The sequence below is a fragment of the Diabrotica virgifera genome, chromosome 5 (genome assembly GCF_917563875.1).
Source record: "Diabrotica virgifera virgifera chromosome 5, PGI_DIABVI_V3a".
NCBI classification, from domain to species: domain Eukaryota; kingdom Metazoa; phylum Arthropoda; class Insecta; order Coleoptera; family Chrysomelidae; genus Diabrotica; species Diabrotica virgifera.
This window is the reverse complement of record NC_065447.1, coordinates 4,234,190-4,256,624: the sequence shown is the minus strand read 5'-3', so window position 1 is coordinate 4,256,624 and position 22,435 is coordinate 4,234,190. Positions and strand designations below refer to the sequence as shown.

The window sequence follows — 22,435 nt, the reverse complement described above, 5'->3', positions numbered from 1 at the left end:
CTGGATGTCTTTCAGGAATTTCGGTGGTCGTTATATCAGATAAAACAAAATACTGCCCCATGACGGTAACGAGAAACAACAAAGGCAGCTACAACTGGCCACGAGCTATCATAAATTTCACCATAACGATGCCCTGCGAATCGTTGAATCTGAACTACGACGTCACCCATCAAAAAGCTTCCTACACGTGCACAGAAAACGGGCAATGGTCGAATCTTAACACGTCGATGTGCTCGTACATCTCCGACACCACCAAAATCCTCGAACAGTTCTCGATGGTGGATACCAGCATAGAGGAAAGTGCCAAACACTTCAGAAACTACACTCTGAACAAAAGTATATTCAACGATGTAGTCGACTTGTCATACGCAGTTACTACTATTGAGAATTACGTGAAGTATGCTCCTAAAGAACACGTTGGAACTATAGCGGCTATTTTAATGGACGCGACGAACAATCTGATGGATCTGCCGAGGAGTTACTTGAGAGAGACCGATTTGGAGTTTGGTACTTCAGGAAGATTGTTGAAAGCTACTGAGAGGATCGCCGTTTTCTTGAATCCTACCAATTTTCACAAGGTAAGTTTTATTTATGATTTTTACTTCGTCTGTATATGCCGTGCTCGATTATCGAGCGTTGGCTTTCAAATTGGCTATAATAATTTTGTTGACAGCAGCCCGGAAAAGGGATGCAGAGGATCTGTTAAACCATTCTCTCAGGTTTTTAAGCCATGACGTTCTTCTTCGACCTGGCCCTCTTCTTCCGTCTACCTTGGCTTGTATTATTAAATAGAGTATATTATATCTCTCTGGGCGTCGCACAGTGGTCCAAAAACCCGAAAAGATGGCCAAAATATGAAAGTGTTTTTTTATTGGCATGAAATTAGGCATCCAGGGGTTTTTGAGGTCGCTAATTATGAATCCGAAATCTAAATTGCAAAAAACAAAATGGCGGATGTAATATGGCGGATTTATGTATTTTAAATATATGTAATACCGTCGAAATTTGATATCCGGGGGTTTTTGAGGTTGTTGATTACGAATCCGAAATAGAAATTTCAAAAAACAAAATTGTTGATTGCATCCGCCAATTTTTTATTCCAACGTTAAATTCGATTATTAATCATATGAGAGTCAAAACTAATTTTTACTTTATTTTTCAACAATACTGTACCTGACCCTTTTATCTCTGATTTTACCCTATGATACTGAAATAACTAAAGATCTACAGTCATAACAAGTACCTGAATGCTGCGGCATGATCTGTTTATTCTGCGTTGTTAACGATTGTACAAAAAATTCTCGCAAAACCAAAGGGGCAGATAGTAGCAGCTAATTGTTTTTTAATATTAATGAGAGAAATATAAGCTAAAAGATGATTGAAGTAACATCTTGGATTCGATGGAATACATACCTAACTATTTGGCTATCTGAAAATTTCATTTTTTCAAAATATATACTTTCTTATTACTTAACTTCAACTTAAAATCTACTAATGCCCGATTTCACCAATGATACCTAAATATTTAAGAATTACCTAAGTGGATTTAGGTACTTCCTAACTCTAAAACGGATTTCACCATACGATAAGAATTGCCTAAACTGCTTAAGCATTACCTTACGTTAGGATACGGTTTTCGATCTCCCTAAACTTTAGGTATTACTTATCGTTGACAGTCAGGTTATATTTTTCAATTTTGACTAATGTACTTGTGACGTTTGTCAATAATTTGTTTCTTACCTTAATTTTTCTGTTATTCTGTAATATTAGGTATATTAGTCGTAATTTTGTGTTATCTTTTATATTAATGATATAATATGTGTTGGAAAATATAGAAAATCGTTTGGAGTTTTTTACAGGTCTATTGTCAAAATTATGTAGTCTACCTACTACCTAACAAACTGTGTTGTGTTTCAAAAACCCATTCATGATATCACTAAAAGTCTATAATTAAAAATTAATAATAAAAGAAGCAATTTTTAACATGGTATTTATTTTAAAATTATTTCATTAATGACAATTCACCTAAATTTAATTTTTCGTCATATCTGTGAAATTTACAACTCTTTTCTTTTCCTCCATTTCACTGTACATATACAAATAACATACAAAATTTAACAAACTGAATTTACAAATAACTATAACTACTAAATAAAATAACTATAACAGTAGGTATAAAACTGAATAAAACCAACTTAGCAAACAAACAATTTTGACAAATAATCAAAAAAGTAAGGTAATGTCATCTTATTCTTCTTTTTATTTATCAAAAATAGTTCAAACGTACCCGAATTAATACCTAGGAAAGAATTTCCTAGATAAACAGTTCTTTTAATTGTGAAACGCTATTGTTCTTAAGTACTGACTTACGAAGTTCCTATCGATAAGAATTACTTAATAAGGCAACTGTTTAGGTATTGTTGGTGAAATCGGGCATTAATATAACACATATACAAATATTTTAATATTATCGGCTTTTATTAAAGATGGCTTCACGAATATTCTCCATTTTGCAGAATTGAATTTGCGCACTTTGTTTTCGAGATACACGTACAAGACTGTGCGTATAAAATATTCATTATTCTTAACTGCGCTTCTGTTCCGTACGAAGGTCAACTTTGAACTGAACTGGAAATTCAGATATAAGAGATATAACTCTAGGGTTGCCAACACTGAATAGGGAATTTAATTCTCTTTTAGAAAATGTAATAATATTCTCGAAACGTTGAATTTTTAAATTTTTTTCCAGCTTTTCGTGATTTTGGACCACTGTGCGTCGCATAACATGGCCAAAATATTCAAGTTTGCGATTTTTAACTGTTCTGACGACTTCCGTAACCCTGTAATATATACTGTTATCCAAGTATGGATAACAGTATATATAAGTTGTCTGATGAAGCCACCGTCTACACAGCCGAAATGCTGGTATTAAAATTTGCTCTTTCTCACCTTTCGATGAAGAAAATGAAGTAGTGTGTAATAGTTACAGAGAGTAAAAGTGCAGTAGGAAGAATAGGTTTAACAAATAAATCCAAGCAATTAACCCATTTGGGTATAGAGTGTTCAACATTTTATTACGAGTGTAGCGGTACGCTTTAATTACTATTTTTGCTAATTTTATTTTCTTAATTTTTAATAACTTTTCTCAAAACGAAATAATATGGGTCATATAAATTCACGTGTAAAATACAAACCAGATACCTAAGAGGGTCACGGTTTTACGAAACGGAATGTATCCTTAACCATATGTTTTTGGTCTGTTCAGTTTAACAAACTGAATTCCCCATAAATTAATTACCTTATCAGACCTTATGCCAATAACTCACAATTGGACATGCTTTCGAAAACGTTTCCTAAAACTGCAGAAATGTTTCAACCTTTAAACGCCAGATCTAAATAATTTATTGCCCGTCTGGTCAGATGGTAAAACACAAACATATTAGCGTCTGTGGTTTCTTTTCAGCCACTCAGTCAGTCGGTTACAATACCCCAGAGGCATCGGGCGCTCGCTGGGCCGAAACGATAAAAACCCTCTTACGCGATGTATAAGCACCTTTTGTTACCAAAAATAAATAAGTATATTATTAACAATTGTTTACGTTTTAATTCATCATCATAGTCATTAACATCTTAGTAGATGTGTTGTGGTTCATAATTGGGCTTCAGCAGCTCGGACAGTTTGATTGATAATATTTCTCCACTGGTCGCGGTCATCAGTTACATGTATTGCCTCAGTATACTGTTTGTTGAGAAGCTTTTTAGTAATGTCCGCCCATCGCTGTGGAGATCTTCCGCGTTGGCGTTGAGTCTGAGGCCTTCCTTGGACCACCAACTGCTCCATTTTGTGATCACTCCGATGGATATGACCAAAGAACTTTAAAATTCTAGAGTAAACGGTACTGGAGAGACGCTGATCCGGTTTAATTTCATCCAGAACCGAGACATTTGTACGGCGAGCCGTCCATGGAATTCGAAGCAGGCGTCTCCATGTCCACATTTCAAAGGCGTCTATACGTCGTCTATCTGATTCTTTGACTGTCCATGTCTCGCATGCATAGTAAAATATGGAAAAGACCAGAGTTGAAACGAGTCTCTTTTTGTTTGTCATAGTAATGTGACGATCACGCCAGACCCCGTTTAGTTCACTCATTGCTGCTCTTGCTAGTTGAATGCGTCTTCTAATTTCGGGTTCACAACTGCCTGTGTTGTTAACTAGAGCTCCAAGATATATCATAGATGAGACTACCTCGCATCCCGCAATAGTTTGGGTTTCAGGAAACTGTTGTTGACGATCAATAACCATGATTTTGGTTTTGTTGTAGTTAACCATGAGTCCAAATTTAGCACTTTCTTCCTCGAGTTTTTTAAATAATTCAATAATTTCTTCTGGAGTAGAGGCTAGAAGTGTAGTGTCGTCTGCGAAACGCAAGTTAGATATCTTAACACCACCTAGGTTTACTCCTCCCTCCCAACCATCCAAGACTCTGCGCATTATGAACTCCGAATAGATGTTAAATAATAAGGGAGATAAAACGCATCCTTGGCGTACTCCCTTCTCCAAAGTGCATTTGTCAGACAGGTATCCGTCCATTCGAATATATGCCAGGTTATCTTGGTACAGTTTGCTAATAAGGTGAGTCAAGTGTTTAGGTACACCCATTGTCGTCAATATGTTCCATAGTTTGTCCCATCTAACATTATCAAAGGCCTTTGTATAATCGACGAAACGTTTTAATTAATATTATTTTATTAATTACATATTTCCGTCAACACACACACACACACACACACACACACACACACACACACACACACACACACACACACACACACACACACACACACACACACACACACACACACACACACACACACACACACACACACACACACACACACACACACACACACACACACACACACACACACACACACACACACACACACACACACACACACACACACACACACACACACACACACACACACACACACACACACACACACACACACACACACACACACACACACACACACACACACACACACACACACACACACACACACACACACACACACACACACACACACACACACACACACACACACACACACACACACACACACACACACACACACACACACACACACACACACACACACACACACACACACACACACACACACACACACACACACACACACACACACACACACACACACACACACACACACACACACACACACACACACACACACACACACACACACACACACACACACACACACACACACACACACACACACACACACACACACACACACACACACACACACACACACACACACACACACACACACACACACACACACACCTACCGGAATACGAGGTTTCAAAGCTCTGAGAAGAAATTATTGAGTGGATCAAAGGCCATTCCGGGATAAAGGGTAACATAATAGCAGATTCCTTGGACAAAAGAGCATTATCAAGCTAAGAAAAAGAAAAGAAACAGCAATATTCTACGGGTATCAAATATATATGTCTGTAGTAAACATCAGTTCAGGTTAACATGACAAGCAAATTATATGGAATCCGAAACAGATTTAAACATTGGCAACCCAAACTTCTTAAAAAATTGGTTTTATTCAGAGTCTTAACAGAATTTTTATAAAAACTATTAATAGACTAAGGTCAAACCATTCTCTAACACCTTCAAGAAACAAACGAACATTTTAATTTCGTTAGCGATAGCTCCCATTACAAACAAATGATTGGATTTTTGTTTATTCATATCGAAGAGACACTAAGAGTTTTACGCCAAAGTTTTTAAGATATTTATAAAAAACTTTCGTTTGAATTTCTAAAACGCAAAATGTTTAGTGCTTATCCGAACTATACTAATTCTCTTTAAACGCAAACTATAACCTTATATACAGGGTCATATAAAAGTGACTGCTTATTGAATTAAATGGAATTAAAAAAAAACAAAAGATTTTTGAATCGTTACAATTTTGTACCCCGCTATACTCGGGGAATAATATTGTATAATAACCTTATATAATAGATCAATACTACTATAGAAAAATCGTTCGTTTTTAGAACAATTTGGCTATAGAAATATTTCCCGTCCAAAAAGAAGGCTTCCGAGGTCTTACTTGCACCTTATACACAAATCCGAACAACAGGAAAGATTCTTTGTTCTCGTGCGCTTCGAGCAATCGACAAGAAACGTCGAGTTACCAAGGGAAGACCACCGACGCGTCAGTAGCCATACCGGAAAGTCTTTTTAAACAATTGCAGAAGAAGGAGAACTTGACGAACAAGGAATATGACCTACTGGTCGCGATCCACTACAGTAGCAAGCTGTTTTCGATGGACCAGAAGAGATATGGGAAGGAAGATGTGACCTCCGCTGTCGTAGGTGTACAACTAGGTAAGTGATTTCAGCTAAATATATGATATTGGTACATTCCATGTCAAATCACTCAGACAAAAACTTGAGCATCTCCGATTTGTCTGAAACTTGGTGTATAGCTTCTGCGTAATATATTGTTATGCTCTGTATTCTCTCTCTGTTATGAGATTGATCAGCATGTCCTTATTTTGATTAATTAATTATTTTAATTACTACTTATGGAAAACAAAACCAAAATTAAATAAAACTTTTAAAATGAAGATGGCGTCTAACCCAACGCGGATGTATTCTCGATTTTAAGTTTACACTACTGTTGACCCCCCTAAAGATTAGAAAAGTAAAATTTTGGGCAGCTCGGCATGCAAGGTCAACTGCTATATTATTGCTTGTAGCTTTTTTATTTTAAACATCATTTTAACCACAAACTCCTGTATTTTGGCCCTCTGTGGGCAAATTTTCAGCCAAATCGAAGAATATGCATTTTTAGAATTAAGAGGCAACAGTAGCGATCAACAGGTAGCAACAAACGCGGTCCAAGATTGCGGCTGTAATTTTGAATATTTTTTCGAGATATTTGGCACACGTATTCGTAATATAATAAAGAATGGCGGTACAGAGCCCAATTTGAAAAGTATATTAATATGTGGAAATTACTCTGTAATTAAATACAATATTAAAAAAACGAGCCTGTACCGCCATTAAGAAGAACAAAAAAATACATTTCTTCAAATAAACTTTTTTATCCTATGCCTTTTTGAATCATATTGGACCTAGTAAAATTTTTTATCTCTAACAAGAAATCTAACATATTATAACTAAATAACTGATTAGTCAACATAGAGAAAGTGTCACTATCATTTTGACAAACCTGCGTCAGATTTCTGTTCTGTTATCTGCACTCAATACGATTCGTATCGAGTGTTCGTAATCCCTATGCAGATAACAGGACATAAATATGACGCAGGTTTATCAAAATGACAGTGACACTTTCTCTATGTTGACTAATCAGTTATTTAGTTATAATATATGAGATTTCTTGTTAGAGATCAAAAATTTTACTAGGTCCAATATGATACAAAATCTAGGCATGGGATAAAAAAGTCTATTTTTTTTGTTCTTCTTAATGGCGGTACAGGCTCCTTTTTGCAATATTTTAATTAGTTATAGAGTAATTTCCACATACTAACATATTTCTCAAATTAGGCTCTGTACCGCCATTCTTTATTATATTACGAATATGTGTGCCAAATATCTCGACAAAAGATTCATAATTAGAGCCGCAATCGCGGACCGCGTTTGTTGCTACCTGTTGATCGGTACTGTTGCCTCTTAAGGCCATCGGTACATAATTCGCAAATATTTTACGGAAATCCCTACTTTTTCTGTCTTTACACGGCAAATTACGTGTAGTAAAATTGGATATGTAAACATTACTAGAATGTCATTCTACTTGACAATGTCATCATTAACTTTAAAGAGATGGCTTTTGAATGTTCTTGGATAACTACTGTTATATGTATAATTGCAAATTATGAATTCAGTTAATAAATGTGATAATTTTTTCACTAACTATGTATTCAGTGATTGTAATAATTTTTTCTACGAGCGTGCAAAAATGTCTACTTTCGCGCACGCGTTTTAGTTTAGAAAGTTTCACTTTTCCGCACGCGTTTTACTTTTCCGCGCGAGTGTAGATATTTTAATATGGCCTTAAAATAATTATAATACATGCAATAAACTAATATTTAGTTTAACTATTTAGTTTACTAACTTAACGCGACAATTCGATGAAATAAAATTATTTTGACATAATATTCAAAAGTCAAATCGGTAGACAATAACAGTCGTTTTGAATCATCGTCATGGAAACCAAGATCGTCGTCATGCTAACTAATTATACTGAAAGTTTGGTTTTGACAACCTTGTCAAAGAATTCATTTGTATGTATTTTCATATTAATTAAATTAATTGATTAAGATTTGGTCTTTTTTAAAGACCGTAGAAAAAATATTGTTCCTAACTCTTGCAGAAAGTCTCTTTTCCGCACTCGACTGCTTGCCGAACTCCCGCTTCGCGTCGTTCGGCAAACTGCAGTCGCGTGCGTAAAAGTTTGACTTTCTGCACTTGTTAGGAAAATAACTATATATGTACAACAAAAACTAATACTCAATTGAGAAAAGAGGAAAAGTGTTAAAGTGATTTTTTAATAATATATTGTTACTATAGAATGCTTACAATTTTGAACATCTTTAACAACAAAATACTTGGATCACAGAATATATCCTGATGTATTCTCTGCTTGGATCTTCCATAAATAATAAACAATAAATAACTTTTTATTAAGTTCACGTCTTAAATCAATTATTTATCAAATACACTATCAATATTATTTAATCAACAACTCAAAATATTCCCGATGCTATGTCAAATATTTAAAACTGTCACTGTCTTGTCATCATATTCTATTTGACTCAGTGATATGATATTTGACTCATATGACAAAGATGGCGAATGTTCGATTTGAAAAATATCACCACGGACATGGTGTCCATTTTTTTTCGAATCTAGAAAAAACTAATAAATATTTTTAAAAAATTTAAACTTTAACCCAGAATGAAAGACTAAAATATTATCGAGGGCCGAAAGTCCCTTATAATAAATAAAAAGTTTTTTTGAATGAGATATTTGAAATTAAAAATCACACTATATTCTTAGTTTTTCACCCCTGTAACTTATTAAAATAAACATTATAGAAGTTAACGTAATATTTCATTCTGCGTTTAAATTTTTCAAAAATACTTGATTAGTTTTCTCAGGATTCGAAAAAAATGAATATCCATTTAAATAGCATTGCAGCCGAAAATATGTACCCATCCCCTTAAGGAAAATGTAAAAAATGGTGTCTTAACGTTTTATACGCTAAAATTAGGTCGAAAACGTCAAAATAACTTGTTATAATGCCATATAATGATTTTTTTGAGTCCCTTATGTTAAAACACTATTTTTTTTCCATTGATATTTTATGATAAAATATACAAATCACTGTAAAATCGCTAAAAATGATATTTAAAACAATTAAGGAAAAAAATGACTGTTCGGGCTTAAATGTCTTATTTTTATGTTATGTAGAAGATATACACCAAATTGCAGACAAATCAGAGACCCAAGAATTTTTTGGATCCAAAATTGAGTGATTTGAAATTGAATCACCCCTAGAAATGCAATGCAAATTCTATTTATAGTTGATTTCGTCGTGAGGAATCTAACAGATCCAGTTTACGTGATGTTGCGCACTCCATCCACAACCATCTACGACGTGACCCCCTTCATGCCAGTTTGGTGGGACGCCACTGCTAACAACGGAACAGGAAACTGGAGTACCGACGGTTGTAAGTTTTCCCACGACATCCAGGAGTATCTGGTCTTCTCGTGCGACAGCTTCGGCTACTACGGCCTTCTCCAAGACGTCACCATGCTAGAGGAACATGTAAGTGCCAAATTCAAGCTGAGTCATCCAGCGGTATACGTAGGTGTTTTTGTATTGTTTACTTCGTTTTTGATAGTTATTTTGACGTATCTTCTTTGCTACGTTACTATACAAATACCTAAGAAGACGAAGCATTCGTTGATTAACACGTGGATATCTATATCTTTACTAACTTTTCTGTACATATTCGGTATTTATCAAACCGAGGACACCAAAGTTTGTCAAATTGTTGGCATGATCTTACATTATTTCACTCTATGTTCGTTGCTTTGGATGTGTGTTGGGGTAAACTGTATGTACAAGAGACTAAGCAAGAACGACATTATAGGTCTGCAAGATGACGACTTACCGTCAGACTATCCAATACAGAAACCTATCTTAGGTTTGTATCTTGTAGGTTGGGGCATAGGTCTGATCATTTGCGGACTGTCAGCTGCTATAAACATGAACGAGTACGCTTCCTCTAGTTATTGCTTCCTCAAATCAGGCCCAGCTCTAAGCGCTCTTTATGTTCCGTGTATCATCTTCACTGTCTTCCTGATTATATTCTTCCTGTTGATACGATGTGCTATTTACAATTTAGACGCCAATGGTCACTTAAGTGAAGGTACACAAGCTACAGAACACGTCGATCTGGATTTACTGGAGCCCGAACCGAATTTTCCTCACGTCGAAACTAGAAGTATATCCACCAAGACTGGTTCCAGCGAAATAGAAGACCCAGAGCATGCTCCATCTGCGCAACTAAAAGCCTACATCATATTTTTGATTATATACGTCATGACGTGGTTGAGCTGTGCATTTGCCACAGAATCACCCTTCCACATATTTTCTTTCGAGGAAGATCTATTCAGTATAGCGTTCGCTATATTAGCAACGACCCTCAGCGCATTTACACTCTTCTTTTATTGTGTCGCAAGAAACGATGTTCGGACTCAGTGGGTTATAATGTCTAGATGGATGAAACGTAAGCGTATGTGCAAGGTTAGGTCAAGAAACGTATCAGACACTGCTCTGACTATTCCTCAGATCCAAATACAACCGTTACCTTTGCCTCCTGTCAGTAATCTAGAGGCTCAGATCATCTCTAGGTCTACGAGCCGGACTTCCAGCCACTCAAAAACTAACTCTAGGAATAGTAACATACTCAAAGGAGCAGTGGACCTTAACGAAAGCTTCAGCGACCATCAAGGAGCTAAGATTAACAACGTTAATCTAGTAGTGTTACATCGAGCGCAGTATAGGAACAGTATTATTCCTAATATTATTGAAAATCCCACCAACGCTGATGTTTTCTACAACCCCCACCAGAGTACAGTAGCTAGGAAGTTCTTTAAACGACAGAGGAGGAACATGATGAAGAAGAATAATTTGGCCAAACCTCCTAGGGACATAAACAGCGATACTGCTTCGGTATTCTCAGAACCGAAGCTCAAAATAAAAAATAACAGCGAGCAAAACATTTTCGGGACCAATTCAAAGGTAAATAACACGAATATACACGTTGAACATAAGCACCGGATACAGCAAAAGAATCCTAACATATTCTCCGACAGCGCTGATGATTTTGACTCAGAAAGTAATATTCCCGTAGAAAATATCGTCATACATGCTGAAAGACTTAGAAAAAAAGAGCTATCTAGGAATAGAAGCAGAAAGAAACATAACACTACGGAAAATAACATGCATTCCATGTCTCAACAGTGTACTTTAGATTATAGCTCAGAAACTATCTCAGATTCTATATTAGACAAGACTAGTCCCGACAAAACACTACTGCCAAATCAAGAGAGTTTTAATACAACGGAAACGAGTGAGCCAGTTGAGTCTCTTCGGAGAGAAAACAGCCCGCTTAGTATCCTAACGGAAAACGATCCAAACTATTGCCAAATCGTAGACTTACCACCCAGAGACGAATATTTCCAAAAATCCGGCACCGTTGGTCAGTCTGCTAGTTGTAACTTTAGTGGTCTCGATACTTCGTCGGTAGGTGGCGCTTCCACACCTAGAATCTATGTGAATCCCCAAGACTTGAGATTAGGCAAAGGAGATGGCCAAAGCAGGGCCAGTAGCGTCTCTGTTAGTGACTTGGACGAGTTGTATCAACAGATCAGGAGAGGTCCACAGTCGAAGAGGTATAGGCAAGTGTATACGCCCTCTAGGGATAGTCCGTGTTTGTCGGATTCAGAAATTAACTCGTTTATTAATGACAGTAGGCATAGAAGGATAGATCTGAGGAGTAGGGATGAGTTCGATAGGTTGAGTGATGATATAGAGACTAGAGTTTAAAGTGACAGTATTGATTTGGCGTTAATAGTCTTGAATGACTCGTGACTGCCGGTTGGTCCGTACTTTTTCTTGATTTGCTCTCCTGTAACGTGAAAAATAGCTTTAAAGGCCATTATAGTAGCTCATACTGCGAATTTAATATCTGAACAGCTAAACTAAAAGTCGAACAATTAGGCATGCACTTCATAGATTTAATGACATCATAACCCACCGGTACAAACTTGACGGCAAAAAAAATCAACAAATTTTTCCTCATATATTAGTTTTTTTTTACTACCGTTAAGTTCAGCAGGAAAATATAAATATGTAAAATTTTTGTTTGTTTATTTTTTTTATTGCCTTTGGGAGCTGTGCCCATTTAGCCAGCAACATTTCTTAAAATTAACGCCTAACTAAACCTACCATTCAACAAAACTATTATGAACCTAATCTATCAATCAAGGATAGGGAAGGGACGGTCAAGTTGGTTAAAAAATAAACTGTCGTTAAAATATAAACTAAATAAATAAAATATAATTTGAAAACAATAATTTGACATTATATTTAACCTCCAATATCATGACAGACGTCAGTTACTATGCTTTTTCTCATGTGGATCTTTCAGTGCGTCACAGTTTTTCGATTGCTTTCTAACGCGTTAAATTGCATGTGACAGAAAAAAACGCACGTCCGTGATTACATTTCGTCGGTGACATTTATAACATTTATTCTAGTTGTCAATAGATGGCGCTATAATCGAAATAAAAATTATTTTCGAATTATATAATATATCTACGAATATAATCAGTACAATTTATAAGACTATACAAATCAAAGAAAATACCATTTTATAAATGCAATAAACAGAATTGATTTGTTTTCATGCCAAATTGCAAATAAAATTTGACAACTGTCAGATTTAACTAAAATGTCATGTCACTAAAATGTATATTATCACGGACTCACCTTTTTTTCTATCATTTGTGACGCACTGAAAAATGCTAATGAAAAGAAGCATATTTACAATGTCACCAAATATAATAATGACGTCATATAAATTCGTCACTAATTCTAGCCAATGAAATGCTCGCTGTAATAGGAATGGCATGTCAAAAAAATCTGATCATTCCCTATATATTTTTTCAAATTTAGAATATGGCAACAAAGGGAAAATTACGTGCATTCCTTATTGTTTGACTTTTCCTATATTTAACGGATTTCTTTGTAATAAAGATGAAGTGCTACTATTTTTCATTAGTCATGAAAAGACAAAAAAAAAACATGTTTGGCCTTTTAGATAATACAGTTGTCTTTATTACATTCGTAGCATGAGGTGCTAAAGCTCTCTTCTTGCCCAAAAAATGCTCAATAGTTTTCGGAACAACTAGGTGTCATGGTTTACAGACAGTATTGGTGAAGCTATAGCTTAATATGTATATTTTTGGAGTTATTTAAAGATATATTGCGGATAGTGAATTTGATTGGTAGTTTTTGAGATTGCGTGCAATGATTTTTAATAGACATACAAGCTCAATGAGTGATTAGCCATTGTAGGGCGATTTAGAGTGAAGGAAATACGTAAAAATATACACGAAATATTTGTAAATGGGCCATTCTACGGAAATTTTGCCTTGGAAGCAATGTGCGCTGTTTTTTATCAATTATATCTTACTGACGTGCCCAATTAGAGATATAGTTTCTATTTTAAGTCACGCCAGTCAAGTAATGGGTTTTTAATAATCAATTCTAAATCGTACTTTTTTTGATTCGTCATGTGCAAGATAAATATGTTCAGGTGTGACTAAAATATTAACAAATTTTTATTTTCAATACCTTTTTTATTTATGAAGGAATGGGAAAAGAAGTTCCTCTTCAGATGGTGGGTTCTTAACCTTACCAGGATCAAATATTTTAATGTGTTTTTTGTAAAGTCCCAATGTGTTGTTCTAGATGTTTTTTAAATTTTACATGTGTTTTACATAATATCAGTCTTTTCAATTTTTTAGGTATGACGTATGACCCAATTTTGATGATTTACATTTTAAAGCGGCCATCTTTTGTGCACCCTAGTGTATTTATTGTTGGTATTAACTGGTTCAGCACAAGGTTAAGCTGTACATGTAAGAGTCTCACTGGAATGGCCTAGATGTTTTTTTTTATTTACAGTGAGGTTGATCTTTGTGTCTTATAGTAGTTGGCTTGTGGATTTGTAGTTTGAGCAGCTTTTTTTTATACAAAAACTGCAGCGGGACTCTGTGCAATGTAGTATACTACGTGTAGAAAAGTTTCTATCGCTTTGGCGTGCTTCGGCACTCCGTGCATCGATATTGTCACGTGAATGCGATTATTTTGGTCGTTTCGTTTCTATGTAGAATACTACAATAGAATACTATGTTGCACGTAGTCCAATTCCTGGAAATATATATGAATCATCATAGTAAAATAGTACAAATAACAGTTTATATGTTTTTCTGAATCGAAGAATTCTATTGATATTATAAAACGGTCCTAGTCTAATAATTCTCTTTAGAATATAATAGACTTTTATATAAGAACACTAAGTAAAGACAGTGCTGAAAATATAGAGAGAAATAATTTTTTTTGGCTTAACGGCATAGGCGCAAAATGTCGCCTGTCAAATGTTTAATGTATTTTAAATGAATTAATTTTTTTCGAATTCTGAGGAAACTAATAAGTATTTTTGAAAAATTTAAACGCAGAATGAAAGATTGCGTTATTTCCGAGGGCCGAAAGTCGCTAAGAATAACCAAAATAGTTATTTATGAAACAGTTCGTGAAGTATGCTTTTTGCGAACGCACGCGATGTTTAGAGCACGAGCGACAGCGGAGCGAGTGCTATACATCGCGTAAGTTCGCAAAAAGTACTTCACGCACAGTTTCATACAATATTTTATCTACGATAAACAAATAAAAAAGCTGTAACTATTCGTCACTGCAATTCATTTCTATTCTACAATTTTTAGAATTTTGGCATTTAAAAATTCTAACTTCTTTCAAACTACCAAACTGTCAAAACTTTTGTTGTAATTTATTGCTCATTATGTCATCACCATGACAACGCGAAAGTTAAGGATATTTGATTATATGAAAGTGTGCCAAAAAACAGTGCGAAAAAGTAAATCCTATTTAAAATACATTGTTACTTCACGCACACTTTAAACCCTTCACGCACTGCTATCTATAATGACAGTTTTCACAAACCAAAAACTTACACATAATAATAATATGACATAGAGTAGATAAAGTTTCTTTTGAATGAGATATTTGAAATTAAAAGTCACACTTCCCTTTTTTTCACCCTTGTAACTTAAATGTATACAATATTAAAATAAATATTACAGTTTTCAGGGACTTTCGGCCCTCGGTAATAACGTAATATTTCATTTTGCGTTTAAATGTTTCAAAAATACTTATTAGTTTTCTCAGGATTCGAAAAAAATAAGTAAGTACGTTTAAAACACGTTGAATATTTTGACAGGCGATATTTTGCGCCTATGTCCTTAATATATGAACGGATCTGTGAAAAAAGACTGCATAGATGCATTCTGATTTGTACAGAAAAAGTTGTGTGATAGCTTCAATAATAATAATTATTGGCTCATGCTAATACATCTCAAATAGGTCAAGAATATTAATAAAAAAATAAAATATTTAAAAATTTGCTATAAATTTTAATAGTTTTAACAGTTCTTTGTTTGTCGTTTATTACGTCCTGTTCGTTTTATTTGTTTTTTCACTGTTTCACTGTTTGTGTCTTTTATGTAATACGTATACAATTCTTGTCTATTATTAAATTGTCTTAAAAAAATGTAAAATAAATTCGTTTATTTTGAAGAAGAATAGAAGCAAAGATATGCCACATTAAAAAATTACTTCTCTTGTTTTTTTTGAGCACTCTACTAAATGTTTACTTAAAAAATATCCAACCATTTTATAAAAATACACACTTCTTTTGTTTGATGTGAAGGTAAATTTTAAATAATGTCGATTTATAGTTGATTTTCTTATTTTCATTATTTATATAGTTAAGGGAACTTTTACTTTCTAAATTGGAAAAAAGACAATTTTTAAATATTTTTAAAGAAAAAACTATTATATTTATGTAATTCATCAATACATTATGTAATACAGTATGTCCCTGTAAGTTGGAACCATATGGAAAACTTTTTTATTATTATTACTTATTTTTATTTTACGAAAAAATTATTCTTCATAAAATACTTGCATGGTTTAAAACCTAAGATTCAACCATAATATATAAAATTGTATGAATATTATACGAGGTATGTCAAAAAGTATGAATTTCGCTCAAGAGTAAAGTAGCTTTAAAAATATCACAAGGAAAAATTCCTGTACTGACTGTATACCATAAATCACAAAAAATAAAAACCTTATCTTGTGAAAAGTATATTTAAAGGGATTGATCCCTTTTTAGGGATTTTAAATATACCTTTTACAAGATAAGGTTTTTATTTTTTTATTTTTATTTTTTTTAAAGTAGCTTTATTTTTCACAATATTGAAAATTGCTATTATGAAAAGTTGTTTAGAATTAAGAATTATATTCTAATATGCAATTACATCCTTCTAATTGAAAAAAAAAAATTGAATAATTATGGATAACCAACATTATTTTCAGTCATTTCAATTCTGATAACCCTTTTATTATTAATTTCACGAAAAAAAGTGACTCTTAATAAAAAGTTATGCATGGTCTAAAACCTAAAACAACCATCTTATATCAAATTTTATCAATTTTATACGAGGTATGTCAAAAAATATGAATTTCGTTCAAGAGTAAAATACCTTTATTTTTCACAATATCGAAAATTGTTATTATGAAAAGTTATTTACAATTAAAAACTATGTTTCTATATGTAATTACATCCTTCTAATTGAAATATTCTCAACTATAAAGGTACTTTACTTTTGATCTAAATTCATCTTTTTTGACATACCTCGTATAAAATTGATAAACTTTGATATAAGATGGTTGTACATATTTTAGGTTTTAAACCATGCAGAACTTTTTATTAAGAATAACTTTTTTTCGTAAAATTAATAATAAAAGAGTTATCAGAATTTAAATAACTGAAAATAATGTTGGTTATCCATAATTTTCCAAAAAAAAAATTTAATTATGGTTTGTTTTTTAACCAAGAGGAGTGATTCAAATTTACCGCGCTGTATTGCTTGTTTGTAATTGGTCCAACCACAGTAAAGTTTACTCCACTGTTATAAAATATTGACCCTAATGACATTTTTATCAAATTTTGAAACTAGTGACATTTCATAGGTTAATTAATGTGTTAATCCTTTAATTTTTAGATTGTTAGTCTGCTTTTATATAAAAAGCAGTTGTTTTTGGAACTCTTTAGCGACGTATTAATTTAATATAATATTTATGGATTACCGTTGAGGGTCGACTAGATCAACCAAAAAAGAAAATGTATTTGGTTATTATTCTAGTGACTTTCTTGGGTGTGAATCTGTGTTTTTAGTTTACTCCTCCTGATTAAAAAATAAACATTAGAAGGATGTAATTGCATATTAGAATATAGTTCTTAATTCAAAACAACTTTTCATAATAGCAATTTTCAATATTGTAAAAAATAAAGCTACTTTACTCTTGAGCGAAATTCATACTTTTTGACATACCTCGTATAATATTCATAAAATTTGATATCTGATGGTTGAATCACAGGTTTTAGACCATGCAGAGCTTTTTATAAAGAATGACTTTTTTTCGTGAAATTAATAATAAAAAAGTTATCCATATGGTTCCAACTTACAGGGACATACTGTATAAGACGTCTTTAGTTTTCGTTTTACAGCAAAACTATTATTTATTTCTATTAGTATACTCCTCACTGAGTACGTGGGACCAAGTTTTCGTTGGAATTTTTGCCATACTGAGCAGGCAGGAAGTGAGATGCAATTCTTAGATTTCCCCTAGCCTTCTTTGCCTCAGTATTCGCATGGTTTGCAAATTATAGAAACCGCGAAGGCGTTACCAGAAAATTTATCCCAAAAAAAGTTTTATTTTAATATTATTTTTAATTTTGAGGTAACAAAAAAATTTGCACTTTTAGTTGTTTTCACCATTGCGTAGGACGTCTTCCAAAAGATGCTTTTTAGTTTGGAAGACACTTTTCTGTATTCCTTTCACATTTTATTTTTTAATCCCAACGGGATTCAATTCGTGAAACTTAAAACTAATAAATAAACCTGTAAAAAGTTATTTTTTTTTATACTTTTATGATCTTTATACGCGATTTTATGAAGAGGTTTAGAACCCAACTGTCGAGTTCCAGCTGCACAGCTTAGGCGTCGCGCACGTTGTTGTATAAAAATGAGTTTTAGCTCAAGTAGGTACTGTTATAAATACAGCTATAACTTCGTTTCTATTTCGAATTTCAGAACAAAATTTTTGGACAGTATTTCCATGATGTTTAAAATCGATTTTTTAAATTTAAAAAGTAAAAATCCCCTTAAAAGATTCTTCTATAACAAGACAATTTGTGCCAGGTCTTCATCATTTAAAATATACTTTCACGTCGCCATATCATTTGACATACGAAACTTAAAAAAAATGACAGCCATATGGATATTTTGAAATATTTTTCTGAACAGTTGTGATTTAGGTTAGGTATACTGTAATTAGTTTTAAGTTCTCGAATGCGACTAGATGTGTATATGTTATTTATTTTATAGATATCTAAGATAGATTTTACGAAAAAAAAATGTATATTTAGTGAAGAGCATTATTGATGTTTATATAAAATGCTTATATGGTAAAATGTCATTTGGAAAAATGTTCGCTTTACGTCATTTTAAAGAGAGGTGCAACTTACAGTTTGTGTCTGGATTATTTCTGTCTATTTAGTGAGATCCAATACAAAAAACGGAACGGCAACACCGCAATTTTGTTGATTTTGTTTAAGATGACATTTCCTCAAATAGTTTTTTTTTTCGTATTTCCCCAAGAAACGGAGCAGTGAAACATCGAAAAATTACTGGTCGACAGTTTTCAATTTGAATATCTCGAGGAGGTGAATAGAAAAGGCTTAGGGTGATTCCATTTCAAACCACCCAATTTTGGATCCAAAAAAGTTTTGGATCTCCGATTTGTCTAAAACTTGGTATATAGCTTCTGTGGAACGTAAAAATAAGCTCAGACTAAAGCATTTAAGCCCGAACAGTCTTCTTCTTTTTTCTCAAAATATCATTTTTAGCGATTTTACAGTGATTTGGTATTTATTTAAACAAATTTGTAAATTTTATCATCAAGTATCAGTAGAAAAGACAATGTTTTATTAGAAAGGACTCAAATATGTCATTATAAGGCATTACAACACGTTATTTTGATTCAAAAACAAGTTTTTGATAAAATTTTAGTGTAGAAAACGTTAAAATACCATTTTTTACATTTTCCTCAATTCCCAAAATAGATCATCTTCGATTTGGCTGAAAATTTGCCCACATATAGCCAAAATACAGCACTTGAAGTGGTTAAAAGGATTTTTATAGTTACGACATCCACACCATCAGGTTATTTCGTTGTAAATCGATGCTGGCAGCACGAGTTTTGGTTGTTCAGAGAGAAATCAAATATGCGCTCTCTGATGATGTCTTAACAAGGAGTGAAACCGGTCAGGGTGCTTTTGGTGCTCTCTGAACTAACTAAAATAAGACGGCTCTTGTTTCGTTTTACAACGAAATGATTACTTATTTAATTATATATACAAAATAGTAAGCAGCAATTTAATTTTACATTAACGTTTATTTGACGTTTCAAATTCGATATGACGTTTATTTGTCTCAGTCGAAAAGAAAAAATATACTCCAAGGATTGTGACGTTACGATTTTCGACTTTGAAGTCGGTTATATCGAAGATGTTTATGTGATATCTAAATGCCGTTTTAGGATTTGGATTTAGGAGTCAGAATCAGATAAGAATCCATTGGTAGATCGTCTCTATATATTTCAGGGGTGGCAACGCCCAAACGAATGAACAGACTTTGCGAATTTATAAACGAAAAGTTTTCATTGGGAAATAAGCCACAATTTAATTTGAAAAAAATAATTTTATTTTGACTTCCAATTCGGACGTCGTTGTCAAAATACAAAATATTGATATGTATTACATATTCATTAATATTTTGTATTTTGACAACGACGTCCGAATTGAAAGTCGAAACGTTAATAAAATAATTTTTTTTTAAATTAAATTGTGGTTTACTTCCCAATTAGAATAGTTAATTTCAAAAATGCCACAAAGAAATGGTACGCCTTTTCCAGAGAAAATAGCGCCCAGTTATTTTTCGATTTTTCAAGCGATTTTTCGGCTTCGTATTCTGAGTTTATGAGGAATCTATGCATTTTTGGCCGTTTTTTGTATGATGACCCGTGGAAATTGTTGCCCGATAATAATTTTAACTTGCTGTAAGTTTCTCTTGTTAAAATGTCGAACGTTTTTCTGAGGTTGATCACCCGCTTACATGCTGCCTTAATGTATTTGTAAATATCGAATATTAAATCTGTCAATAAGTGTTCAAAATGTGGGATGATGGAGCAAATATAACTGTACAATTTTTAAAGACTGTTATTTAATTAAATGGTATTACTCTATAATCTCGAAATTATTTATACTTAATAGTTGTATAAAAAATAAATCTATTGCAAGTAACATTTGTTGTTTTCCTTTATGTATAACTCATTTTCTATGTAGATCTACAAATTTTGTATTTAAACTTTTTACAGACAACCTCAAAATTTATACGAAAAATTAAAGAAACCAAGATTTTGTTTTTTTATTTTTATTGGCCATTTTTTGTCGATTTTGGTGCATAAAAATAGATTTGTCGATATATTTGTCGACACTTTTAACCGATTTTATCTAATTTTGAATGTATTTTGACTGCTATTTTTGCTGATTTTGATGCGCAAAGAAACATTATTTTGACGCATGATGGATTTTGACGATGGATTTTGCCGATATATAGCCGATTGTAACGCATAATCGATGCTTTTTTGCCTATTTTGAAGCGTAACGGACGTTTTTTTGGCGCATAATCTACTATATTCCATTTTATTTGCTCATTTGGGCACATAATTTGGTTTTTTCCGCATTATCGATATCTTTTAACGATTATAATGCATGTTGAATGTATTTTGGTCCGTAATCGACGTTCTTTGCCTATTTAGACTCGTAAAGAACGTTTTTTGAGACATAATCTACTTATAATAAATGTTATTTTGACACACGATGGTCGTTTTCTACCAAAACCTACGTTTTGCTGATTATTACGCAAAACGGACATTTTTGACACATAATCGAGGTATATTCTACTTTTTGTCGTTTTAATGCATAATAGACTGGACGAGGTCAAAGGTGATTTTCATAAAGCGTCTACTTATCTACTAAAGTGGTATACTAGCATCCATCACTATATCAGTATCATACTGGATTTGATGTAGTTTAAACCATCTACACCCCTACCTTTTTGTCGGGGTCAGCTCTACACACATCCTGACAAAACTATCTGAGAAAACATAAAATTATAATTTTACTTACATAAACGTTTTAAAATATACAGCTCCAAGTAGTAAATTCTCATAGTTAAGACGTCATCGGTGTATAAATAGATAATTAACGAATACGGAAATAAGAAAATAAACAACGTGTTATATATAATACAGTAAATGGTATACAGGTGTCAGCCACACGGAATAAATTCAATAGTTGAAATAATAATTGTTTTTTTGAAAAATGCTTAGGCCTGTCGATTAGTATTTCAAATGGAAATTTTTTTCATACAATAATCATTATACAGGGTGTCCCAATTTAGAGATATGACGTCATCGTTGATTTTCTTAAATGACAACACTATCATTTTGATAGCTATTTTGATAGGGTGTGTAAAAACTGAAAAATATCAAATTTTTATTCCTTGCCGTTTACAAGATAAAAAAATACCAAAGTTATGTCTATAATTTGGAATAAATTCAATAGTTCAAATAATAATTTTTTTTTGAAAAATGATTAGACCTGTCGATTAATATTTCAAATGGAAATTTTTTTCATACAATAATCATGTATACAGGGTGTTCTAATTTAATTTCCTTAAATGGCAACACTGTCATTTTGATAGCTATTTTGATAGGGTGTGTAAAGTTATGCATAACTACAAAATATTAAATTTTTATTCCTTAACATTTACAAGATAATAAAAAATAACAT

At 33.1% G+C, this 22,435-nt stretch overlaps 1 protein-coding gene across 2 annotated transcripts in view; it reads left to right on the top strand.

Moving 5' to 3' along the window:
- Window positions 1–22,435, top strand: part of LOC126884896 (adhesion G protein-coupled receptor A3) — a 400,023-nt gene that overhangs the window by 11,717 nt on the left and 365,871 nt on the right. The window contains exons 6-8 of one of the 2 annotated variants that reach the window (XR_007698183.1): window positions 16–578; window positions 6,101–6,434; window positions 9,659–17,497. Coding sequence is in view for 1 of the 2 variants with exons in the window: in XM_050651219.1 (XP_050507176.1) it covers window positions 16–578; window positions 6,101–6,434; window positions 9,659–12,192 (3,431 nt within the window). In the remaining variant the exon portion in view is untranslated. Of the gene's footprint in view, window positions 1–15; window positions 579–6,100; window positions 6,435–9,658; window positions 20,882–22,435 lie in introns of those variants that run through there. The other variant, XM_050651219.1, reaches the window with a different exon arrangement.